The sequence below is a fragment of the Epinephelus fuscoguttatus genome, linkage group LG20 (genome assembly GCF_011397635.1).
Source record: "Epinephelus fuscoguttatus linkage group LG20, E.fuscoguttatus.final_Chr_v1".
In the NCBI taxonomy this organism is placed as follows: Eukaryota; Metazoa; Chordata; class Actinopteri; order Perciformes; family Serranidae; genus Epinephelus; species Epinephelus fuscoguttatus.
Genome location: NC_064771.1, coordinates 11,332,732 through 11,360,665, shown reverse-complemented (window position 1 = coordinate 11,360,665; position 27,934 = coordinate 11,332,732). Strand labels below are relative to the sequence as shown.

The 27,934-nt window shown below is 41.3% G+C and overlaps 1 protein-coding gene across 1 annotated transcript in view; it reads left to right on the top strand.

The window, feature by feature from the left end:
• The first annotated feature begins 1,238 nt into the window (after positions 1-1,238).
• The window catches only part of LOC125880767 (arf-GAP with dual PH domain-containing protein 1-like), a 46,272-nt gene continuing 19,576 nt past the window's right edge, over positions 1,239-27,934 (top strand). The window contains exons 1-2 of the mRNA XM_049563485.1: positions 1,239-1,717; positions 17,776-17,903. Of these exons, the coding sequence (XP_049419442.1) occupies positions 1,627-1,717; positions 17,776-17,903 (219 nt within the window). The 5' untranslated portion in view covers positions 1,239-1,626. The remainder of the gene's footprint in view (positions 1,718-17,775; positions 17,904-27,934) is intronic.

Here is a 27,934-nt window from a genome sequence, read left to right as displayed (position 1 = left end):
TTCTCTGGCAGTCGCAGCAAACAGACATTAGCAATCGAGTGAATCGCATTGATGATCGATCAGGTTTTCGATTTAGGCGTTTTAACTTTACCAAGAAACAGCAAATCACCACCAAAATTTTGTATGAGCTCATAATTATTAACTAAATGTGAACTAGATCTGGTTTCATTTTGTTCTTTAAAAACGCCTGACTGTAATTAGACCCTAAAGGGAAATTTGTGATCTGAGATATTGTTCTATATAAATAAAAATGGATTTAACTAGCTATAAACGCACAATGGCAGAAAACCAGATAGACTAATAAATTAAAAGGCAAAATCAACATTAAAAGGACACAAAATGGCCAAATGGTGAAATATCATAATGACACATATAGGAATACAAAAATAAAATATTAAATACTACTCCAGTCCCACAAAATAAAAGTAGTCTTACATCCCACTATTACAAATTAATCTTTATTTGGGTTATTTTTTCACCATATAATCATACCTCTGTGTGATGTATAATGATAAAAAACCAAACACATAATAATCCCTATAGCTGTATAAAAAGAGGACAATCCTGCACAATATACGACACAATATAGTCTTTTATAACACTAAATATAATACACAAAATGATGTTCTGCAAATTATAAAAAGTGCCCCCCCAAAATATCCCTTTTTTACACTGCCTACTTTTGTAATGACTGCAACCTTATTTTTAAACTCAATTTTAAATCATTTTAAATAATCTTTTCATCTTTGCACCTCTTGTCTGGGCTTTTGCTATTTTAAATGGTGATTTTTAAAATTGTAAATTAATTTGTAATTAATTTTACCTTTTATATCCGTATCCTTTATTATGTTTTATATTTTATTGCTCTGTAAAGCACTTTGAATTGTCCTGGTGTATGAAATGTGCTATACAAATAGAGCTGCCTTACCTTTTCATGAAATGCAAACCATAAGGCTGAAAACCACAAAATAAAATAATAATACGGTATGTTAAAATACTAAACAGAAACACAAGTAGGTTTCAATATTAACTGGGTAAAATTATTAAAAATATTCTGTTTAACTGTTTCAATTTTTATATAATTGTTTCTCTTTTGCATTAGTCTGCAACTGTGTTGTTGTTTGCACTGGGGAGTATAAAGACATATTAAGTGTAAGTACTTTATTGTCAAAGATAATGGCTGACTTTTCAGAGATTGTTGGGATGCCAAGTTAAATGTGGTCTGGTATTCCACCGCTGGGTGTCTCACTTTGATCAGATATGACCAGGGGTGGAGGGGAGAGGAGACAGACAGGCAGGCAGGGGAGGAGGGAGTGAGGAGGAGGAGGAGGAGGAGGAGGAGGTGATGGTAACATATAGGCTTGATTATTATGCAGTCAGTGAGACTCAGTAATAAAGCTATCAGTGAGACACACACACACAGACAGAGAGGTTTCCTCCAGCCCCGGCTCGGATCGCTCAGGCTCCTCCAGTCCTTCCTCCCTCCAGTCTCTCCTCCTCCTCCTCTCACTTCAGATCGGAGGTGACAGGTGATCGAGCAGTCAGTCTGTCTGTCGGACTCCAGCAGCGGATGTTCTTGGGCAGGCTTCTTCCCACCGCGGTGAGGCTGGACGGATAAAACTCACCATGGCGCTGGAACCGGAGGGGAACAACCGGCTCCTGCAAGACGTGCTGGCGAGACCGGGGAACGAAACGTGCGCGGACTGCGGCAATCCAGGTAAGCAACCCCCCCAAAATCCACATCAGATGGAGCCGGTGCATGCAGCTGCAGACACACTAATGCATGTAAGATGCTGAGATTAAGGCGGTGAAAGGAGACAACTGGTGCTTTGAAACCCAACAAGTCTGAGTGAATGTGGTCCAGATATGATGACAAAGGCCTGACAGCACACATCTACCTGAAAACACCCTATATGCAGGTATAATGAGGCCTATAGAGACTGGACTCTGGACTTGGTCTAAGCCATAAACACATAAAACACTCCTGTGTGTGGCTGTCATGGTGTGTGAGGGTGCACAAAGACATGTCAACTATCCCCTCCACAGTTATTAGTGTGTCCACAGTGTGTGTTTTGCTGGTGTTGTGGTCTGGTGTCATCATGTTCTACACTGTCAGCAACACCATAGCTCTGTAATTACCACTGTGTGCATTTGTGTGTGTGTGTGTGTGTGTGTGTGTGTGTGTGTGTGTTTGTTTTTCATGTAAATGGCACTAATTTTACCAGGGTTATTTATTCTCCATTAAGCAGCTTCATCCCTTTCTTCACCTCTCCATCCTCTCTCTCTATCCTCTCCCCATGCATTCCCCCTTTAATCCTCTCTCTCCCTCCCTTCTCTTCACCCCCCTCCTCCTTTCTTCTCACTGAAATGGCAATAAACCAGTGAGTGGCCACAGAGGCTTCAGTACGGGCCGTACGCCCAGTATTTGGAGCCGAGCCCGCCCAGGATGCCTGTTCCTTGGCCCTGGTTACGGCTCCTCTGAGGACTGGCTGTTTCGGAGCAGCTTTTGGAGCCGGAGGCGCTCTCGCAAAATTAGATAGCTTTGTTCTGAGCGGTGGACGCTTGAAGAGGGATTTCATTTTGACCAGAGGGTGTTATCTTGTTGAGAAATAAGTAGAGAAATGGCTCCTCTCCTCACGGTTGGTGCTGTGTGTGTGTGTGTGTGTGTGTGTGTGTGTGTGTGTGTGTGTGTTGACAAGCAGCTTTAAAGTATCTGAAATTTTTATGTGGCCGTTTGCTTCTCAGTACCACCAACTTATATAACTGCAGGTCAGCCTATAGCAAGTTTATTCACACTTGGTCTAAAATTTCTTTACAATTATTGGACAGATTGCCATGGTATTTTTTAAGGACATTCATGGTTCCCAGAGGATGACTCCTACTGATTTTGGTGATCTTCCCATTTGTCCTCTAGCACCTCCAGCAGGTTAAGGTTTTTACTTATCCTGTAAAATATCTCAACATGTCCCTGACAGATTGGTGCAACATTTTGTACAGACATTCATGAACCCCTGAGGACGTATCCTGTTGACTTTAGTGATCCCCTCACTTTTCCTCTAGCACCACAAGTGAATTAAATTTTTTATTTATCTTATAAAACATCTCGACATCTGCAGAATGGATTGGAACAACATTTTGTACAGATATTCATGGCCCCAGAGGATGAATTCCACAAACTTTGGCAATCATCTCATTTGATCTCTAGCACCACCAACAGGTTACAGTTTTTAAGTTATCCTGTAAAATATCTCAACATGTACCTGACGAATTGGCACAAAATTTTGTATAGACATTCATGGTCCCCACAGGATGCACTGCACCATCTTTGGCAATCTTCTCCTATGTCCTCTAGCACCACCAGCAGGTTAGAGTTTTTAAATTATCCTGTAAAATATCTAATCCTGTACACGACAGATTGGCAGATATTCATGGTCCCCAAAGAATGAATCCTACAGACTTTGTTGATCCCCTCACTTTTCCTCTAGCACCACCAGCAGGTTAAAGGTTTTACTTATCCTGTAAAATATCTAATCCTGTACACGACAGATTGGCAGATATTCATGGTCCCCAAAGAATGAATCCTACAGACTTTGTTGATCCCCTCACTTTTCCTCTAGCACCACCAGCAGGTTAAAGGTTTTACTTATCCTGTAGAATATCTAAACAACTATGTAATGGACTGGAACAAACTGTTTTACAAGAATTCATGGTCCCCAGAGGATGTATCCTACTGACTTGGTGATCCCCTCAATTAGCCTCTAGCCTCACAAGTGAATTAAAGTTTTTGTTTATCCTGTAGAATATCTCTGCAGAACGGAGTGGAACAAAATTTTGTACAGACATTCATGGTTCCAAGAGGATGTCGCCTAATGACTGAAAAATAAAATGTATCAGCAACAGTTTCATGTACTGCTATGAAATTTGGTTCAGACAGTCATGGTTCCCAGAGGATGAATCCTACTGACTTTGGTGATCCCCTCAATTTTTCTTTAGCACCAGGACTGAATAAAAGTTTTTACTTATCCTGTATAATATCTCAACATCTACACAATGGATTGGGCCAAAATTTGGTTCATTTCCCACATTCATGGGTACTGATAAAATGAAGTGCAATAACCTGATAATGTTCCCTGATATTTTCCCCTAGTTCAATAATCAGGTCAATGATTGCCAAGTACCTGCAGAACTAGTGACATTTCACCAGCCTCAGCTGCATCATAGTGCTAATTAGTAAATGCTAGCATGCTAACACTAAACTAAAATGGTGAACACAATAAACAGCATTGTCACTGTATGTATGTTGCCGTGCTGGTGTTAGCATTTAGCTCAAAGCACCACTGTGCCTTCACACAACCTCACAGAGATGGCTGCAGACGTTCGTGCCTCCAGAGTCTTGTCTGGGGAAAATTAGCACAATTACCAATACACATATGGCCTTATTTGACCTAAACTGTTCTGCAATGATCCACAGTGCCTGGAGGAAACATCGGCTCTGATTGTTCCCCTGCTGAGATTGTTCATCAGTTTTGCCACTTTCACCTTTGCAGAAATCAAATTTAGCCTCGGTGAAGCGAAAGCAGGACAGATGTTCCGTGTTGTGCAGCAGCTGCCAAATAGTCAGAGATGCTGGTAATTGCAGGGTGACTGATTGATCACAGCTTGGAAAATCTCAGCTGGTGCTGTGACTCATATATGCTGTCTTATCTCTCAACAAGTGCTTAGATTCCCTTGAGCAAGGCACATAAACACAACAACTACTGAAGATGTTATGTGGTCAACAGTAGAACTTCGGTGAATCCAACAACTGCTTTCTTGCATATTTGCATTTGAAAACTGGGCTCACTTAAGGAAATTTTAGGAGAGCTGGCTGCACAGATGAAAAGTGTTAGGATAGCCATCCATCAACCAGACTTATCTTTCTCCACCCCTCTGCTACCAGATCAGGCATTCCCAGGCTCATAATTCATATCTCATAATGGTCAAGATATGAATTATTGATGCTGGCTCGTCGGCTCTGTCCCAGATGGGGACAGGATCTTATCTCAGTGGCTTTTTCAGGAAAACATCAGAGTTTCATTACAGCTCAAAACACCACAAATCATCTCAACACAGCAAAGGACTCAGACAAACATGTATTGCACAGAAGTAGATGTGAGCTAAGTTTACCAAGGACATAGGGTGGATACTTAAGTAGGCTGTAACTGTGTGGACCTAGACATACACTTTATCAGGACGAGTCATCTAGACTGATATATGACTGATAAATGACGAATGTTAGAATTGTCATAGCGAGAAGATATTGTCATGTCTTCTCAGTTACTCAAGGAGCACTGATTTATTTGGTATTTCTAAATGTCACAGTTTGTACAATTTAATCAGGGCTGATGGCACCTACAGTACATTCATTTGTAATCTGATCACATTACCCAAAATTAAATGTACTGTAATCAGTTACTCCCCCACTTTGTCAGTCAAATAATTTCTAATCACAAAGGTTCATTTGTTAAAGTGGTTATGTGGAAGTGAATGCTAAATGTGACATTAAGGCCAGAAAATGGATTATCATCAACCTGTTATTTTGATGTGGGGGATTTTAGCAATGTTAGGAGTAAAAAGAGGGTATTTCCATAAAGTAAAAACCACTTAGTTATGGTCAGGATCAGATAAATGTTTTGGCTTAAAATACACAGATTTGGTGGCACAATCTCTGCTAGGAAGGCAATGATGTCTCGGGAATAAAACAACCTCCTTTCATGGCACTATCATGGCAGGAAATTCAGCGATGTCTTCGTCGCACTTTACCTGGAAATGCAGCAATGTCTGAGTAAATGTCTCAGTAAAAACAGCTGTTTTTTGTGGCACTATTCCTGGTGGAAATACAGGGATGTCTCAGTTTTAAAAAAAAATCTCTTTTCATGGTATTTTCCCCAATGGAAACACAGTAGAGTCTTGGTGATGTCTTCATGAAAACCAAGCGCTTTTTGTGGCACTATCCCTGGTGGAAACACAACAATGTCTTGGTAAAAAACAGTGATGTCTTGGTATAAACCAACTGCTTTTTGTGGTACTTTACCAGCTGGAAACTCATCAAGGTCTCAGTAAAAAAACAACCTCTTTTCGTGGCATTATTCCTGGTGGAAATCCAGGGATGTCTAAGTTTTTAAAAAACACTTGTTGTGGCATTATCTCCAGGGGAAACACAGTGATGTCCTAGTAAAAAAACAGTGATTTCTTGGAAAAAACAGCAATGTCTTGGTAAAGACCAAACACCTTGTGTGGCACCATGCCTCGTGGAAACACACCCATGTCTTGGTAAAGATACAGTGATGTCTTAAAAGTAAAAACCAAGTGCTTTTCATGATACTATCCGTGGTAGTTACACAGTGATGCCTTGCTAAAAAACAACCACTTTTGTTGTTTGTTGGTTTGGAACAGTGGTCTGCAGCTTGACAGGTGTCTGCCTTAAGGTGTCACGCTGTCCTCCATCCCCTCTATCTCCTCCATCTCCCCAAGACAAAGTCAGCTTATATACTGCGTCACATTAGAAACGCTGATATATGTGTGAAATGTACAAATATTTCTGTGGTTTGCAGAAATGTGCAATGCCAACACTTTCTGGCAACTGGGTTGGTAGCAGATGAGATAACTAAATTCTGGAGCTGTTTTTGTTTTTTTGTTTCTGTACCTTTGCTTTTGTCATAGGTAATTTTATTTGCAAAAAGTAAAAATGACTTTGTGGATGGAGGGCTGAAACAGAGAAAAAGCCACATGACTAAATTAAACTGGCTTCAGGTGTAAGTGTGTGAAGATACACTTCAGTTACCCCTAACCAGATGTGTTAAACTAACTTGCTATAGCTAGCAAGGTGACAATCATTCATTCATTCATTCATCTTCTAACCACTTCATCTTCTTGAGGGTCGCGGGGGGGCTGGAGTCTATCCCAGCTGACATCGGGCGAGAGGCAGGGTACACCCTGGACAGGTCACCAGACTATTGCAGGGCTGACACATAGAGACAAACAACCACAACCAATTGACCTACGGACAATTTAGAGTTACCAGTTAACCTGCATGTCTTTGGACTGTGGGAGGAAGCCGGAGTACCCAGAGAGAACCCGCGCTGACACGGGGAGAACATGCAAACTCTGCACAGAAGGGCTCCCGCACCCAGGATCGAACCAGCAACCCTCTTGCTGTGAGGCGACAGTGTTAACCACCACACCACCGTGCCGCCCAAGGTGACGATCACCTCAGCAAAAATGGAGTCAGCTTTATCGTGATAAATGTTTCCCTCAAAACAAGCACAGAAACTAACCAATTTGGTATAACTAGAAAAGCAATGGAAAGCTGATGGTCTCCAATATGGCTGCTGCATTACATCACATGAAGCCCCTCTATTGTATGTGAATCTGCCGGCTTCCAGAGTAAAGACAGACTATCACATCATCAGCGGTGACCTGGCTGTCCTCCCTTACCCTTGTCTTATCTTCCCATCACAGATACAACATCCATTAAGCAGTCAGACAGCCTGCAGTAATTGGTCTGAAAACACACACAAAGTGGCAAAACCGCTTGTCCGTTTTCTATGCTTAGTCATTCTTACTCTGCCCTTCCTTACCTTTGCTTTTTTCCCCCCTATCTTTTCTCTGTTGATGTGCTCAGATGAGACCCACTGCGAGGCTGAGCTGGGAGCTTATACGGCAGGGTTTCTCTGTAGCTCAGCAGCGTTGTAGTTCTGCCCTTCGCTAAGGACACACAAATGAGTAATTCCCTCTGGAGAGAAGCCTCAGCAGTCCTCTGAGGTGTGAGGAAGGTGTTTGTTGAACAGCAGAAACAGCAGGAACTATGATGAGATAGGAGGGGGTTCAGGCTCCTATGGCAGCTCGCTCATGGCTTCCCAGACTGTTTTTCAATGTTTTTTAAAGAAAAGTTGAAGAAAACAAAAAACTTTTCTGCATTTCTCATTGCGAGAGTCTAGATAAAAACTAGTGTGAACAAGTGAGATATGGCCCTAGCCAATTAAATTGCTGGTAATGTGTTTGCTGCATGAATTATAGATTTTATTCTGAGGATTCCACCTTCACATAGATGTATTGTCTTGTTTTATTTGCAGGTTGATAACGTAATTAAATGTTGACTTAGATTTGTAGGCACACCTTCAACCTCTGTGACCTCCTCATGCGGTACCTCATGCTCAAAGCTAGCATTGTATACCATTGCTATCCACTTTATTCCTATCCCCATGATAGGAATAAAGTGCAATTTCCAGTATTTCTTCCATCTCTCTGTAGTAGAAGGCAGAGGTGTGATCCCATGATCCTGTTTAAGGTGTGACAGGTCATGTTCCCACATGATTTACTTCCCAGGAAGCTCAAAGAAAGGGAAAGAGACCTGTACCATACTCCCCAGATACCGGTCCAGTGAAAGGAATTCGCACCTATAATTCACGCACGGTATCACAGGACTAGGAATAACATGAACAAGAGAGGAAGAACAGCAGAATGAGAGAGAATTTACTGCCTCAATTGTATACTGCTTCATATAAATTGGAATTGAATTTTACTTTTTCGGCAGTAATGTTTTTTTAAGAATTGCCCCTTCATTCAAGGGACCGCAGCATCCTGAAGCAAGCATTTTACATGGAACCAAATGCACCCATCGTCTACGGAGGATTTACAAAACGTCATGTCAAAGTTTTGCCTCTAACCCCAGAGACATCAAAACTGACGCTCCACTGGCAAAGCCCTGGTCAACTTATAAAGTCAAACATATCTAAATTTGCTACCAGGAAGTTGCCTTCAAATTGGAGACAAACTGGAGAATCCTAGTGGCTCCGACACTTTTGATGATACAAGGTGGAAGACTTTCCTGCCTGACAAACAGGCAATGTGCCATCTTTTTCAGCATCATCTTGCTTTATTCACAACCAGGAGCTACCCAGTAAAATTACAGTGATTTACTGTCATCCACCAGGCAACTACACAGGAGTAATTCGGGGTTCTGATAAGTGTAGTGGAGCAAGTCCTTGATACAATATGAGGGTCAATCTAAAATCAGCCTCCACATGGATTTGAAGCCAGAGAGGATAGGTGAATAATGGAGCTATACAGGTAAGCCTACCAAATTGTTAAAACACGCACTGGATTGTTTTAAAATGGGTAATAGAGCCAGAAAAAAAATGCCATTACCGTACAAGACATTGGCAGTTAAAAAAGCATTTGTTTAGTAGGGGTGTAACGATACATCGATCCACATCAATACATTGATTCATTGATTAATGATCCGATTACATCGACGTAAAATGAAAACATCGATCCATATCATCATCTTAAAGATACAACTTTATTTTGAAATTCACATAGCATGTCTGTGTGACCATTTCTGGGCAAGCGCGCCTCAGCTCAAACAACAAACAGAGCTCAGAAATAAAATGGTCAAATCATATGATATTGTGTCATACTGATCGCAGGCTGCTGAATCGTATCGAATCGAAATCGTATCGTGACAGACTTTGTGAAATCGGCAAACATCGCATTGTCATCCAAACAAATCAATATAATATCGTATCATGATGAAGCTAGTGATTTACACACCGATTGTTTAGGGAGCTGTATCAATAAGTCATGGACAGTCTTATCTTACCTACAGTGCTTAAAATAGGAAAATGCAGTGAAATTATTATGCTATTGAAAATTAGATCTATTCCAAATGTTGCTCCCAGGGTAGAAGGCATAAAATGGGGAACCTTTTAAAGTTCACGTAAATGTTACAATGGAGTGACCTTTGTTTCTTAAGGTGAACATTTCTGCTGTATCTAAATTTAGGAGAAAATTAGTCATTGAGCTTTCAACAGCTAAGAGGCATCACAGTTAGATAGCTTTGACTGATCAGTTGGACTGAAAGTGGCTTAAAACAGAGTATCGTCTGCATAAGTGAGGAAAGTGATGGAATCAGGTCACCAAAGTTCAGCATACTTTAAAAACAAGGCAATATCGAGTCCAGTAGCCTCAAGGGATGAATACCATACAGTAACATACAATACTGTATGGTTGAACTGTTATCTTTAACCAAGATGAAGTGTGATGTATTTGCTCGAGCTGTTTTCAAGAAAAAACAAGGGTATTATGTCATCAAATGCTGCACTTTGATCAAGGAAGCTGAGGACAACCCACACTTCATCAACAGTTCCAAGATTCCAGCCAGTGACCTTCAAACTGTCTGTTTCAGCAAGCTGTTTCAGAGATTCGTTAAGCGACTGACATTTTAGAGCAGATGGTTACGCAGATAGATTTGATGGAAAAGGCTCTTCTGTTCGAAGGAGCTCACAAAGTATTTGAGAAGAAACAAGTATCCTGCTGGAAAAGCTAATCTACCTTTGATAAATACAAACAATCTTTTAGTGAAGTCACCAGTACGAAAAACTCTGCACATGAGGTTTAGGTAGTGGAGAGAGCTGCAGTCATGAGCAGAGGTGGAATAAAAGTATAGACGCATGGTCAGTGAGTTGTAGGTTATGGTGGTTGTGCTGTATACCTCTGCGAATATGACTGGATGTTTTTAGTCAGTTGGCAGTCAAGCAGCTAATGAATGGGCCACTGAGGGTAAAGTATGAATGAAGCAGCTGATTCCAATCAGCTAATGAAAGTGTGACTAAAGTGCTCTGCTGGAACTAATGCAGTGCTCCATTTCACCATCCAACAATTTTATACACTTTTCCCACTGAAAGTAGTGCATGTATGTAAGGTTTTTAAATGCAGGAAATCCCACTAAAATAGGTAATAGATTCCCTTCCCATTGCCAGTAGACTAAAACTATATACACAACTCTGCAGTAGACAAGTATGCCTTTCTGTTTTGTTTTGTTTTTTTTCTTTTTAATCAGTTGGTCACCTTCACCATTGATGTGCTCGAGAAAACAGGGTTAGTACACAGTTCAAAGCAGCATGGGGGCCAGTGAAAATGTTTTGGTGGTGACTTCTATTTTATATAGGTTACTTATTCAGGCTCCCTTTCAGACTCATGCCGACTAATATTTGAGTGTCATTGCATCACACTATTTAAAAAAGGGGCAAAAAATGAGCGTGTCCACTCAAATGTCATATTTCCGTGTCATATTGGAGCTGATTTTTGTCCAGTGAAGTGACTTTAGAGATTGCATGATAGTTAGGGATGGGAATTGATAAGATTTTATTGATACCAGTGCTATTAACACTTCTGCCTATCAGTCTGATTCTTTATCAGTTCCCTTATCGATTCATGATCTTTTCTCTGTAAAGAAAATAAACAAGGTTTACAAAAGGTTTTCAGCATCAACACAACTGTTTTATTTATCCCTCTGTGCTGGCGATAGCCATAGCCAGAGACATTAAATTTGTCCGTCTGTCCATCTGTCCCATTCTTGAGAACACAATATCTCCACGTTTGGCACAAACATTGACTTGGACTCACGGATGAACGGATTCAATTTTGATGGTCAAAGGTCAAGGTCACTGTGACTTTGTGTCCGCCTCATTCTTGTGAACTCAGTATCTCAAGAATGCCTTCAGAGAATTTCCTCAAATTTGGCACAAACATCCACTCACACTCGACACTGAACTGATTGTATTTTGGTGGTCAAAGGTCAAGGTCACTGTGGCCTTAAAAAACATGTTTTTGGCCATAACTCAATATTCCACACTATAATTATGACAAAATTTCACACAAATGTCTAAGAGGATAAAACTATGAAGTGATGACATTTCATATCCAAAAGGTCAAACTTCAGCTTCCCTGTGACATCATAATGTTCTGCAAAACTATTTTTTGGCCATCATTCTTTGCCATAACTCAGGAACAGAAGGGAAGACATTTGGTCGGATACAGTATTGGTGACACTAATCTTGGGTGTCCACCTGTGCTGTTCTTTGCTGAGGCAGTAATTCTAATTATTTCTGAGTCTGAACACAGTGTCGAAACACAGTAGAAAAAAAACATGTATGTGACTAAGCATGACACTGATGTTATTATAACATAGGATATTTACCTTCAGTAATGGTCATGCTGCTTGGTTGGGAAGCAGTGGCACTGGTGCGTAGAGTGCCAAATACACATTAAGCCCATGTCACATAGAGAGATGTTTCAGCATCATGTCATTGTTTTGCAATGTGCAACTGTCAGGAAAACCTGCCAGCATGGATGAAAGGAACTGATAAGCCTGGAGGCATAAGGTTCTGATGGAGCAGACAATTTGGAACCAGTTGTCAGTTCCTATCTCTAATGATTGTTTTCATATTTGATTTGATATTTAAATATGCTTAATCTATCAAAAAGGTTGTGTTTCTTTGCTTTATAAACGCTTTGTAAAAAGTAAAAAAAATTTTAAAAAATAGACTCAACAAACAAAACATACTGTTTGGAGTATCCAAGGCATCCTGACGTCCGATTACAGTGGCGTAGCAGACACTGACATATTTTCTTGAAGAGGCTGTGTCAGAAAAAGGAAATGCAGACACTGAAGCATAACAGATAAATTTCAGCTGTGTGAATCAGTAGGAAAGCTAATGACACATGTCATTAGCACACAGGGAATCATTTAGGAAACCTACCCAGTAATGATCATCAATCTCTCACCATGGCAGCATGTAATGTAACACAAATTGCAGCTATGCACAGACACAATTCAACAGATTCGAGTGGGATATTTGATGTGTATACTATATTTAATGTTCACTCTTGCAGCTACAAAAATTCAGCCTCTAAAAATGTAGAAAACCTTGATGATTTTCTTATAAAAGCCTTGGGCATTTTACAAACCCAGGGTCAAGCTGAGGTTAGACAAAAGTTAAGTAAAATATAAGATTGTAATCACTGCTGTAGAAGGAAAAGCCTGTGCTGGTGTCTGAGGGGCTTAGCCAAGACACCAGAGGGTCACAACCTCTGCTGGCCCCACTGTCAAGTCATTAACCCCCACCATGAAGCAGCCTCTGACAGACTGATGTGTGTACGTTCAGACATACAAATGAACTGCTGCAGATGCAGAAAAGTGGCTGCGAATGCTCACAGGCACAGGGGCTGCCATTGTATAAATGCCCCCTCATTCATTTATCCCGCATCTGCCCTGCAGTGTAACGCCACAGGCACTTCTTTCTTCAACCTTGTGCGGTCGAATCAAAAGCTCTGTTGTCTCTCCACCAAACGCTGCAGCTCCTGCGAAACTTGACGTTTTTCTCTCAACGGTTCCCCAGAGACGGAGCAGCAGTTCTTTAACAAACACGCCTCAAACAGCATATGCACCGCGAAACAAAACGGCAGAGTCACACTACATCAGGAGTTTCCCACCTCCTGTTCGCTACGGCTGTGCATCTGTTGTTCGCAGTAATCCTGTTGAGAAACATCTCTGAACATGTAGAGGAAGAAGCCCTGTGTGTGTGTGTGTGTGTGTGTGCTTGTGTGTGTGCGGTTAGTCAGTCATGCGGCCACAGTAATCTCCATGAGTGCTGTCTGCTTCTCCATAAGGCCTGACTCAGACAGCGATGACCTCACCACCGAATGGCTGGTTGTGTGTTTTCGTGTCAGCAGGGTTGTGTGTAGGTGTGTATTATGCGTGTGTGTGTGTGCTGCTGGCAGAAAAAAGGAGATGTAACTAACGAATAAAAAAAGCAAGTGGTTTGATTTGTTCACATCAAAATGCCATCTCGAGTGCTTTGTGCTTAATCACAATCCAGAATGATTTAAAGATTAGGTGACATTTATAAAAATACTGCCTAGTTGTCCTGGGTTAAAAGAGATAAATCGAAGGAAGATTATCGTAGATGCCAGTAACAGCCCCGCGGGGATATGTGCTCACGTCGTCCTCCATGTCTCCTACCTCTCCTCCTCCATCACCTCCTCATCTCCTCTCCCCTGCTGCTCCCCAGTCAGGCTCTGTGGCATCCCCATCTATGCTTTCTCCAGCCTCCAGAGGACAGAGAAATGCAAGTGTAGTATTTTTTTTTTTGCCCTCTTCTCCTCCTTTCTCCCTCTCTATTGGCTCTCACAGTGTGTGCGTGTGTGTATTCACATGGCTGCGGTGCACCAAGCTGAGGGCTTCCTTGTGTGAGAAATGGCAGCTGCTGAGAGAGTGCGATGGAGAGAGAACGTGGTGACTTTTGAGTGTTGCCCGCTGAGGACATGGCACTCTTGGTTGCTTGTGCATACACCTTGCATGTTAACACGAGAGCAAATACACTGAGCAACATACACACACATATTCCAACATCCTGAATAGAGCCTGATTATTAGGCTACACTGGCCAAAGCTGATTTGAGCTTATCTAAAAGATATATTGGCACTGGCTTACACTGTAGTTTAATTCTTAAACTGTAAAAGGTCATCTCTGTTGCATTCGAGTCTTATCAAAAATTTATTAGCTGTTAATTAACTTGACTCATATAACATCAGCGTTCATCAGGCTCTCATGAATGCCATGCTCTAGAACAAAAAAACTAAAAAAGACATTTCTTTACATTAGTGCTGAAGCAATTGTTCATCAGTCCACAGAAAATTAATCAGCAACAGTTTTAATAATCCCTTAATTATCTGTTATTTATTTAGCAGCAAGGCTAAGATGCTAGCAGCTCTGTGCGGCCATACTAATGCAGTGGTGCTTTTGGCTAAATGCTCATTTCAGCATGCCAACATGCTCATAGCATCTATACAAACATGTTTAGGAGGTGTAGGAGGATGTTTACCATGTTCACCATCTTAGGATAGCATGTTAGCATGCTTGCTAATTAGTACGTAGCCACAAATACAGCTGTGGCTGATGCAAAAGTCATCGAGGAATTTGGTCCGAATTTGACCTGATAATGATACTAGATGAAAAATCAGGGGATCATCAGAGTGACTACATTTTTAGAGAGGAACATAGGCTACCGTCTGTGATGCGTCTTTACCGTCTGTCCTGCATCTCTCTCTGTCGGGTCCATGTCATTGGTCCGGCAGCCCATTGGTCCGACATCCCATTAGTCCGACGATCCGCTGTGCTGAACGGCTCCCGGCAGGCGTATTTCTACCATGATGGTGCGCTGCGACCGGCTCTGGGTCAGCTGGGAAAGGCTTGAGGCGAAGCAGGCTCACGCCTTATGTGTTTGTCACTTTCTTTTTCATTTTAACCCACACCATGATCTTTTCCTGACCCTAACCAAGTGTTTTTTGTGCCTAAACCTAACCAGACCTTAACCACAGGGCGTCGTGATGATTTCGGAACAACGGGACTTCGGAACAATGAGTTTAATATGGTCTAGGGCTGTCAACGACTATTCTAAATTCGAATTTAAATTCGAATTTGAAAAAAAAATGGACCTTCGAATGTGAAAATTGATATTTGATTGTGGAGAGAGAAAAAAACACCACCGCAGCTGTCCTCTTTGCAAGTGGGCGTTGGCATCAGACGAGCATTTCTCCACGCTGATCGGCAAGCGGTTCTGCTCCCAGCTGTTGTCTCCGTCACCCGGCTTGACACATTCGCTCGCGGCTCGCGCAGAAAATCGACCAGATGCCGAAACGATCGCTGCAGGGCGCGAGCCGGTCACGGTCCGGTGCTTCGAGGCTATTCGCAGCGCTTCCGCGGGCGGTGTGGTCATGGGTCAGAGAGGGGGGGCGAGCGAGAGGTCCGCGGTCATTTATAACGTAATGTTATAGATAATTGTTTTATGTGTTTTAATGTGTAGGTATGTAAATGTTTTCAAAGACGTTTATGTTGAAATAAAAATACCTACAAGTAGTTATGCTTCCTTGTATTAATACATATACAAGTATGTTTCCTTGTATTAGTTTGCCCTCTTGTGGACATAATGCGGAAAAAAAAATATTCGAATGGTTCGAACCTATGAGTTATTTTTAGAAGGAATATTCGAACGTCATTTTTGAGCAATTTTGACAGCCCTAATATGGTCGGAACAATGGGATGTCGGACCAATGGGCAGTTCCCGTCTCTGTCTCTCTTTCTGTCCCATTGTGTCATGTGGATTACTGTTAATTTATTATGCTGATCTGTTCTGTACGACATCTATTGCACGTCTGTCCGTCCTGGAAGAGGGATCCCTCCTCAGTTGCTCTTCCTGAGGTTTCTACCATTTTTTTCCCCTGTTAAAGGGTTTTTTTGGGGGAGTTTTTCCTTATCCTCTGCGAGGGTCCTAAGGACAGAGGGATGTCGTATGCTGTAAAGCCCTGTGAGGCAAATTGTGATTTGTGATATTGAGCTTTATACATAAAATTGATTGACTGACTGAATTGAACATGAAAGTGCATTCCAAATTTTGAGGCAATTAAGGTTGGGCAGGTGTAAAAACTTCCAAACCGGCTTGATATTTCGTCAAACACCAGGCAAGACTGCTATGAGGAATTTTACCATTAGGTGTTGCACTTGTCTCAGCAGACGAGTGGAACATAATGAAACTTGGCTCTATTAGAACCACTTTAACGGCGGAACCACAATGCCCCCATATTTTATGTTTGTACATTTTATAGAGAATGGCAAGGCAGAATAGCATTATGAAAGTCCCACCTTGAACAGGCTGTATAAAAGGGGCTTGAGAGATCAGGTTGCATGTGATCAATTATTCTGGTAATTATTTGATGAACCGATTCATTTTTATAGTCTTAAAATGTTAGAGAATGGTGAAAAAGGCTCGTCCCAATTTCCCAGAGTGCAAGGTGACATTCAACTGAGTGTCCAAAAGCCACTGATGTTACATTTATGAACTTGGGCTCTTAAAATGCTTTTTTTTTTTAATTTACCCACTGAGCTTTAATTTGCACAGATAGATTATATCTACCTTCAGTGCAATCTGCATTTTCATCTCATTTTCTGACACTCAGCTCTCACCACACTCCGTCTTTCTCTCTCTGTCACCGTCTCTGACACTCTGCATCTCTGACATTGACAACTTCATTTGCATGGACAGAATCAAAGTCTACGTGTGATACAGTGACTCAAATGTACCTTTGCTGAACACCCACGGATGCTGCTGCTGCTGTATCACGCTGCAGAGAAGAGAAAAAAAAACCTATTTTCTTCTTCCCTTTTTGCACATTCAGTCTGACTACTGATGAGGCTGTTAGTTTTTCTGGAGCTGTAGTTGAAGTGTGTGTTTAGTCACGTGCTGATGTTGGCAATGAGCAGCATATGGTCTGTGCATAAGTGTGTGTGTACGTGCATGCCAGGATGTGTGTGTGATTTACTTTTCTGCTTTTCTCGTCTCCTTTAAAGTACAAAATATTACATACAAATGTGAGTGTGTCTTTTTGCATGGTGCAGCATGTGTGTGTATTTTGGAGTCTGGTGATGTACCTAACCTGATAACTACCTCGGCTGAGTTCTGATCAGATCTCAGGCGGTCTGTTTCCTGTCAGTAAGCTAAATAGGATTTCCCCAAAATCATATTTTGCCGCCCTGCTCTCCTTTATGAGCAGGGACACACTAAACCACAGTCCCTTGTAATATTTGCCTCATTTACTTTGCTCCTATTACCCCTTAACAGCGCTAGCATCAGCACTTTCAGTATTTATAGCCTGAACCTTGAGCCGGTGTTCTCTTTGTTGCAACGCTTTTATGACAAGATTTTCTCCCCCCTCCTCCTTTATCTCTCTTCAACCCCATCACCATTCTCTCTATCATTTTTCTTTGCCCGATTTCATTTCCTCCCTCCTCTCCCGCTCCTCAAACTCAATTCCTCTCCTTTCACCTCCATGCTTGTTCTTTCCACGCTCCCCCGGCTCTCCCTCCCTTTCTCTCTCTCTCTCTCTCTCCTGCAGAGCCGGACTGGGCGTCGCTGACTTTGGGTGTGTTTGTTTGCCAGGCCTGCTCGCTCCTTCACCGGAGCATCCCCCACATCAGCCGGGTCAAGTCTATCCAGGACACATGGGATGCCAGTGACGTGGAGGTAGGGCAGTAATAGCAAACGTACATCATACTCGCATTGTAAAACCCCCACCTCCATCGAAAACAATGGTGTTCATTATGTCTTTAGTTTCTGATGACTTCAGTTGTTCTTTTATCTCAGACATGTTAGGATGTTACATACCTTGACATGTTTCGGCGGAAACTTCCGCCTTCCTCAGAAGTGTCACTTGGTGGTGGCTGTGACACGTCTTTATCAGCTGATCTGCAGGACGGTCACACCTCCCTAATATCGGCTGATTGACAGATCAGCTGATAAAGACGTGTCACAACCACCACCAAGTGATACTTCTGAGCAAGGCGGAAGTTTCCACCAAAACATGTCAAGGTATGTACCATCCTGACATGTCTGAGATAAAAGAACAGCCAAAGTCATTTAGTGCATTGCGTTATGATTCTCAAGTTGAACATTTTCTTTTATGCAGAGAGGCAGACTACACATGGCTCAGACAATAAACCTGAACAACTAGTGATTCTTATCGCTAAGGGAAAAATTTTAAGCACAAGGAAATTGGTGAATGCATTATCTTAAGTCACTCGTTTGTCCTTTGAAAGGGATACTTTACCGATTTTCAACCAGCTTTGTATCGTAACAATGTGGTATGTGCAAATGAACTGAGGTATATCGTAAGTGCTTACGATTACCATGACCTGGATGACTGAGAATCTTCACCGACAAACTGTGGTATACAGTTTGCCAGTCCGCCAGATGTCATACTTTGCTATAGGGCTGTTGCTCGAAACACAAATTTTATTTACACATTATAGTATAGAAGTTGATCGAGAGAGAGACCTGTCCGTTTCTTTCTCAAACTCAGACTAAACTGTATTGCCTATTTCCCACATAAAATGTTTTCAGAAACATATTTTGGTGCACTGTTTAGCTGTATTTCAAGAGTTTGTGAACAGGAAGTGGGTGTTATACTGCTTCCTTTATTGTGTGAACAGAGGCAAAAAAGAAAACTCATATCAAACGGTAAAACTAGGCAGTGCTAATCAAATCTAAACCAAGATTCTGTAACTGTGTTGCCAATTTCTCACCTTAAATGTTGTCAGAAACATTTTAGTGTACTGTTTAACTGTAATTTGAGAATGTTTGTTACCAGCCCTTGCCATGTTGTTTTCAGATGGGAGCTTGCATTATGCCATCCACCAGCATGAGCGTATATTGCCCTGCCTTCACCTGCTAATAATATAATCGGAAAAATGAATTCCCGACAGGGAAGATTCACATGACCACCCCATCAAGTCCAAACAACAACTCGGAAAATCAGCAAAAGTCTTGGTACACAAGTTGCAGAGTTGACAACATATATGAAAAAAACAATGTGGATGAAAGTAAATGTTTGTTTAATGGAAATAAATGTATTAATTCCCATATGCATGTCAATTATGGCTTACGTGTAATTTGTAATATGGTATTTGGTTGTAACCGTTAGTTGCTGTCCATGTAGAGTGACCTGGATGAGTAAGAAAAGTTATTTATTAGCATTAGTCAGGTAAGGCAATATTTTTTTTAGTTTTAGGGGACACAACAAGTCTGGAACAAAATCTGTTTAATAAAAAAAACTTCAAACTTTCATCAACGTGTTGTTCAAATGGGAAATGCAATACAACACACCTCCTTTGTAGCATCCATGTTGTTTCCATTACATCTTAAAGCTCATGAACACACCAACACCACGACTTCCTAACTCGGAAACGTGACTGGCCAAGAAGCACGTGAATGCAGTATTGGTCAGGTGCAGTGCAGTGCATTCTGGTAGTTGTAGCTTTTCTACCTCTTGAGTAAAACTGAAGGCCACAGCCCTTCTTCTCTGATCATGCAGCAAAAAATTCAAAAGCAGTTGTGTCTTTCTACTGCATAGACAGCCCATTTTTATGAAAATACCCTTTTCCAGCAGTAAAATACTTCTTTAAGGAATAGTTTGCTTACTTTCTTGCCAAAAATTAGATGAGAAGATTGTTACTGCTCTCAAATCTGGCAAACATGAAGCTACAGCCAGCAGCTAGTTAGCTTCGCTTAGTATGAAAACTGAACACAGTTAGCCCAGCTATGTTTGGAGGCAACTAAATCCGCCTACCAGCGCCTCTAAAGCTCACTTATTAACACATAATATCTTGTTTGTTTAATCCACACATAAAGAAAGTGTAAAAAGCTGCAAGGGTTTAGTGCCAGACTGTTTCATGGGTGAGACCAGTTGCCAGGCAACCAGTCGAGACTCCAGGAAGTTACTGGTATCGATCTCCTCATGTAACCCTCAGCAAGACAGCAAATAAGCACAGTGTTTCACAAAATGTTGCAATTATTCCTTTAAGAACAAATCTGTTTGCACAAGTGGTTCTTGCACGAGTCCCAATATAATGACACTGTGTCCAAATTCTTAATTCTGCAAATCCCAGTACACTCAACATGCATATTTAGCATGTGGATAATATGACTATGAATTCAATACAGACAAATAGTATGAAGTATGGAGCCCATTGTAACTACAGAGTCTAAAACTGTACCATTACTTTTTTTTGTTTCCATGGAAACAACCTATTCAGGGGACATTTTCTTAACAATATGACAGAAAATAAAGCAGGATGAGGAAAGATGTCACTGGAATAAAGGCAAAGTGATGGATTTTTTAGAGCCGAAGCAGCTCTGCGTGCTGACACATGCTGTAGGTGCAAATCTCATTAAGTCAAACCGCTGGCTGCTGATTTTTCCACTGTGCTTGTCGGTCAGGGATGGGTTTTAGGTAGGTTACAACAGAAAGAAAGTAAAGTCTTATCTGGCTTAGTATAGCCTGTATCAGTCCAGTAAAAATGCTTTGATTGACTGCAATACCAGCACTTCGACACATTTCAAGTCCTTGTGCAAGACAATGAATTCTTATCTCCTCAAGAGCATTGATCGTCAGCTGACCCTGACCTCTGACCTCCCTTTGGAGGCAGAGTATTTCCTCACAGGGATCAATAAAGTACCATTCCATTAGTAAGACTGTTTACACTTTCCTCCCGTGTGTAAAAAGAAGCTGAGCTGTTGTGTGCCTTGCAAATACGCCCCCCTTCAGAAATCTGTCAGCAAGAAATATGAGCGCTGCGCAAAATTGTAAACACAGAAAAACATATTTGGAGGTCGTTTGAGAGACTAATAAAAAAATAGCTTTTGTTCTGCTACGGAAGAGTGAAGTTGTCCCTTGAATGCATCATGTCAGCCCTTTAACACCACCACAGGGTGACAAAAGGGACTTTGGGGGAGGTGATGCTGGCATGAGTCATGAGGAAAAACAGGAGGTTGGAGAGGTGGGAGGACAATAATTGGGATGTAAAGGGTATTTGACTTAAAAGGACAGTGAGTTTGTACGAGGCAACATGTAAGAATGGTGGGTGTTTGGAGATAAAACCTAAACACAAGCAAGGGTATTACGTGAATGGATGACTGATTTGATTACAGTGTTGGAAAAAAGGATAGTCAGGGCTATGTGTTAAATCTCGCCTTCTGTAATTGTAGCGCTGGGAGAGTTTAGGGGTGATTTTGAGATGCCAGTCTTTTATTGTTGAGACTCCTGGAGCTGTTTTGGTCCCACTCCAATAAAACATCCACAATCAGAAGGGACATTTTTGTCTAACAGCCAAAATAGTAGGGCTGGGTATTGGTACTTGAAACCTTTAAGGTATCGACTGAAATAACCCAGTACAAAGCAGTATCAAAACATCTGCAGTAAAATGAAACCTGCAGTCTTTTTGGTAGCCAGATCTAGAGGGAAATGCTGTTTGTATGGTTTTGCTTTCAGACAATCAAGCAAGAATTCTCTGATTTAACGGGAGGTGGCTCCATTCATTTCTTTTTTTTTCTGTAGCATTAGGTGTCCCTGATTTGAGATTTCAAATTTTGGTCGAATATGTATGTTTCAGCCTTAAGATGCTGTTTTCCAGAGCCCTCCTGAAAACTTTTTTCCACATGTCCTGACACAGTTTTCTGCACGATGTTGTTGCTACATAAGTCCACATACTGCTGTGGACGCCACATCAATTTAGTTCCCAAACGATCGAGTCGCCGGTAGACCGGCAACTCCCGTGTGCTGTGAGGTAAAATTGCTGTTTATGTCAGTTGAGTCTGGTGGCTTTGAAGAGAGCGCTGTAACCTACATCACCTCTTTGATAACGCAGATGGACCCGCCCTTTAATGTGACATGTGATTGATCCACTACAGACAGTATCTGGTAGCATTTTATGCAACTGGAGGTTTCCACTCACATAGGTGTTGAATCTACTAGAAATACAAGATTTCAAATGACGTAAAGTACTGGTATATGTATCACTTTAAGGGTATGATCATTTTAGAAATGATACAAAGCCCCAAAAAATAGTATTCGCTTTATTAGCCGAACCTAGCTAATACTAGCTAGGACCGTCTTGAGATATCTAACAAATATTTCCTATTCCCTCTCATCTTAAAGGTCTCTGGATTGTGACAACTGAAGGAGAGTAATTGTCAAGTCCAATAACTATTTTGAGATGAACATTTTACAGCCAAGCAGGATAATAGCAGCCTTAATAGGAGGGGAAGGAGAACACTGGAGAAAAGTATGGGAGACTGGGGTTGGTTGGCACCCTTTTCACTCTCTGACTGTATTTCTTGAGGCCACTGAGGGCCGAATTCACAAAGAATGAACTGCGGCCGCTGATAGCACCTTGAATTGCACTTCACTTGCACCCGCAGTTTGCTCCGTATTCACAAAGGATATTGCACTAATGATATACCAGCGGGGGGCGGCACAGTGGTGTGGTGGTTAGCACTCTCGCCTCACAGCAAGAGAGTTGCGGGCCCGATCCCGGGTGTGGGAGCCCTTCTGTGCGGAGTTTGCATGTTCTCCCCTTGTCAGCGTGGGTTCTCTCCGGGTACTCCGGCTTCCTCCCACAGTCCAAAGACTGTGCAGATTGGGGACTAGGTTAATTGGTAACTCTAAATTGTCCATAGGTGTGAATGTGAGTGTGAATGGTTGTCTGTCTCTATGTGTCAGCCCTGTGATAGTCTGGCGACCTGTCCAGGGTGTACCCTGCCTCTCGCCTGATGTCAGCTGGGATAGGCTCCAGCCCCCCCGCGACCCTCAAGAGGATATACCAGCGCAAACACGCCCGCAAAGTTTGGCAGCTGAGTACAGTTTGCCCCTGATTTGCCCCTGGTTGCAATAAGCCACACATGGCAAAGTATAAATGCTGGCTTTGCGCCAAGAACACCGTGGCAGAACAATGGCAGACTTTGTTTAGCAAAGTACTGAATACTGTATACCCTCATGTAGTGATGTCTGCTGGTGAGTCAGTCTAACAGTGTCGGAGGGGTTGATGCTGTGGATTTGACCAAGTTTGACCACTTTATCACTATTCCCTCTCACTTGTAGCCGTTTTTCGTTATCTTTTGAATTTAATATGAATTATGGAACCGTTTTTGTTCACGTTTGTTTCCCCCGTTTTGTAAAATAAATGATTGAAAGTTGCTTTTGAAGTGCGTGACAGAAGTGCGTTTTGAGAACGACCGCAGACTGTCACCTGTTCAATGCATCAATATCTTCGGATGCTATTAAAGTAATAATGATTATAATAATAATGTCAAAATATTATTAACAGACTGATTTAACAGACGATCACTGCTGCCACGATCACTGGAAAGTCTGGGCGAGAGGCTTCCACAGAGGAGCACCCAGTTTGCACCAGCTTTCTAAAGACGTTATTTACTTCACTCAAACTGCGTGTGGCTATTAGCGCTGGTGTTAGCGAGTTAGACGTTGTTTATCAATGCGGCTCATTTGCATAGAAAGGGGCAATTTTTGCGCCAAATATATGCATATTACTTCATTTAAATACGTGCAAATAACACCGGAGCACCGAGACGCAATCCGCTTGGCAGCGCAATTAGTGGAGCATTTCACCCTCTACGCGTGCTTTGTGAATGAGACGGTATCTGTTTGCTCCATTTTTACCAGTTTAGCGGCCGCAAAAGCCACGCAATCCTTTTGTGAATTCGGCCCTTGGTCCGTAATTTTTGTCCGAAATTGTTGTACGTCTAAAAGTAAATACAACCTCACATTATGTCATGTTTGCATACTTATTCCAAAACTGTCATCCGTCAAAAAAAATATTTTATTTTCTGCATTTTTGGCATCAGTCAGAAGCCTTTCGAGACGTCTGACCAAGAATCAGTAAAGAAAATGCAGCGGCTGGACACAACCACAACAAGACAGAGGAACGAGGCGCACAGAATCATTTCATAACTCAGATATCTCATGTGCAACAGGTCAGTTAGTAATATTCATGTGGACGATGAAGAAGAGGAGGAGGATGTGGACTTTCAGTGTCATTTATGTTTGAATATTTTAACCAGCAGCAAATGAGAGGTTGAGGTCTTATCTATAAATAAATGTGTCCTCGTGTTCACAAATGTTTTTTTTTTTTTTTTTTTTAAATTAGGTGATTTGTGATTAAAGTCATGTTGTGCATTTGTGCCAACCGGTCCCATCATAGGGTTTAAGTAGTTGGATCAAATGTTACAGTAAAAAAACGAAGCAATCAGTGGAAACAATTTGAACCTTTAATTCAAACAAGAACCAGAAAACACAAGCTTTCGTTAGAATATCTATCCATTTTTAAAACCAAGCAACATTTTTAAGCCAGTTTTTAATCACTTGGAATGTCTAATTTTGCCATTGACCATTCAAAATAGTAATGAAAAATTAACAATATAAACATTCTTTTTTAACTTTTAAAATAGTTTTAGTCTCCCAAAATACAGTTACAGTTCAATTTAAATCTGTGTGGCAACCAACCCTGTGCACATTTTACCAGACTTTGAGATGAAATTAAGTTCCCCAGTTACCATCACTCATCACAGACTTTCAAATCCTGTCAAACTGTAGCTAACCACCACATCTACTAACTACAGTTTACACATTTCTAGCATCTCTGTCTAGCACAGTTTAATTATACATTTAGTTGACAGACCACTTTTTTACTTTCGATACAGTAAAGCTGAAATGTCACCCTCACCATGAGTGTTAGTGACTTTCAGATGTTTTAACATGGGAGTAGGTGAAGAAAGCAAATATTTTGACGTTTCAGTTTGTTTCTGTGACCTTCAAAGGACCAGAAAATATGTGTGCCAACCATCCCCGGGCTCCCCTAGTTTGTAGAGAGGCATTGTCAGACAGTTGCAAAACTGAGATTAATAAAGCAATTAGTCCATACCCATTGAATGCACAGTTGCCCACGTACAGTTTCACATGGTGTGTGTTTGGGATACAGGTCATAGGAAATTGCAGATTAAATAGTCAACTGAACCCATAAGAAGTGCAGTGTATTCAGACAGAGTTTTTGGGAATTTGATAGTACGATTGCTTTATTGAAAGTACAGTAGAACCATTGCCAATAGTGGGATAGTTAGTGGGCTAAAACTGTCCATTAGTAGTTGAGGTAGCACGTTGAAAGGCAGATAGTTAAAGTGTTTATATGTTGTATTGACTTAAAAGTGGGTTGCACTGGTAGTTCACACGGGAAAGGTGCAGCTAGCCCTTGTTGCAGCGGTGGGGGTTGGAATCCAGCCTTCGTTCTTTGCTGCATGTCTTCCTTGCTCTCTCTCTCTCCCATCCTTCCTGTCATGCTTCAGTATCCTGTCAAATATAGGCAAAAAAAGAGGCGTCCTGTTCTACATATCTGCCAAGTTTAGTAAAAATTGATATGGCTGTTAGGCCTAGATAAGAAATTAGCTCTCTAGCACCCCCATTTTGTTTGATGAGCCACGCCCTCCGCAATATTCATTGCCTTATAGAAGCTCAGTTTTAGTAAGTTTTCCAACTTTTGCCAAGAGGGAACTTTAGATATTGGCCCCTAGATTATGTTCACCGAGTTTCATGCAGATCGGTCAAAATCACTAGAAAGAGATTGATTTTAAGTGTTTCTCAAAAAAATTAAAAATGGCGGAAAATCTATATAACCGTAAGTTGTAGGTTCTTGAGGCAAATTTGCTCCTCATGAGGAGAGGCATCTCTGTGCAAAGTTTCATGTCTCTACGACATACGGGGCATGAGATATGCCCATTCAAAGTTTGCAATTTCAGTGGGTTGCTATAGCGCCCCCCTTTGGCCATTTGATGTAATATTGCTTCATTCGCATCCTCCCATGACCCTCTACCACTGTGCCAAATTTCACATGGATTGACCAAGTCAGTGAGGAGAAAAACATGGAACAGAGACACAGACACACCCACAGACAGAGTTTTTGTCATTATATAGTAAGATAGAAGAAAAACATAAAAGGGTACAGTTGCTACATTTGTCCACAACAAGTAACTCCACATTAAGGCTACTGGGACTTGTATGTGCAGGAGCAGATGGATGTAGAACAGCTGAGATTTATCATTGTTACTGCGTGAGGGTGGGAGTGCATGTTTTAATTAATAAGGCCTCAGCTCTTTGTTTTACATGATGCCATTGAGAATAAAAATCAGACTTGCCTGGTATCATTTGTTGTTGCCTTGTAAATGATGTTATCATGAATATGTTGTTTTATTGCGCAGTAAGTGAATGTCAGGCTTTGCAGATGTTTGTGACTCACAGTCTGGAATAGTGAGCACTTCACACAAAGGCAAGGCATACCTAATAATGGATAGTGGAAAGGAGGTGATTATTAAATGGCACTAAAACGTTCCAGATCTTCTGCTTTGATGACATTAATGTCATGTTCTAAATGTCACATCTGAGGTGTAGAATGCATCATATTTTGGCAGCAGATGTGTCACGTTGATTCCCGTGACTTTCTTCAGAGGTTCGTATTTCGGTTGAATTTTCTGCTGCTATTTGACCTCTGCAATAAAACGCCAGAGTGCTGCATCCCTTCCCAGAGCCCCTCAGAGGATAAGAGAGGCACATTGAGGGATCCAGCCAGCTGGATTGGGCTCAGGGATTATCCTTGGATGAAACGAACAATGGAGGGAACGGGGGAAGAAGGCAGACACGTCTCAGTGCGGTGTAGCCAATTCTACAATTAATCCCACAGCTGAAGAAGTTCTGTCATACTTAAGATTTTCTGTGCTTTAGCCCATTTTTTGTTGTCTCATTTAAAGTTTAATGCTATTTTCCTTTTTCCTATTGTAGTTTTGTTGTCACCATTGTCCAGGTCTTACTTTTTTGAAATGTCACGGCTGCTGTAATGTCGATCTGCTGTAAAAGGTGACTTTAAAAAAAAAAAAGTAAGAAAAAAATGTGTCTATTTTGTAATGTCCTTAAGGTATTAAGAAGTTGGTGCTATGTTTGTTTTATCAGGTTTTATTTTGAAATCCAGGCGACAATACAAGGACAATACAATGTGTTAGGAGGAGAATAGGTCCTTATGAGTGATTGCCAACTTGATGGCCAACTTATGTCCTTGAAAAAGGCAAACCCATCTTTGGCATTTTCCTTTTTTTTTGTAAAATAGTCAATAGCATCTACCACAAAATTATCCATATTCTACATAAACCATAACAAACTATTAAAGTTGTTGAATTTACTTAAAATTTTCTGTTTTCTGTGGTATTTTTTGTCATATACAGATATGCAATAATAAAAAATATGATGTTATCTAATGTCAATTATCTGATCATGTGATGAGATGATATGTGCACAATGGTGTGCACTAGGGTCTGTCATAATAGCGGGCATTGGAGCCTGTCATAACTACCTTACGCCACTGGTTTGGAAGTCCTCCACTAGAAGATTTTGAACATCAAACACTTGATTTCCTGCATTCTAGTGATTTATTTTCATAATTCCATAATTTCATAATTTATTTTCATTTATCGAGAGCTAAGCTGACACCTGCGGGATCCTGAGCCGAAGTGTAGTCATGGTCATCGGAGATTGTAGCCTCCTCTCCCAGTGTGTCATCCTCTGTGTCATACCCTCGCTCTTTCCTCTCCCACACTCCCAGTCTTGAAGGTGGAACAGATAAATTGTTCCATTCAAACAACGCTGGAGCCGTTCCGTCTTTAAC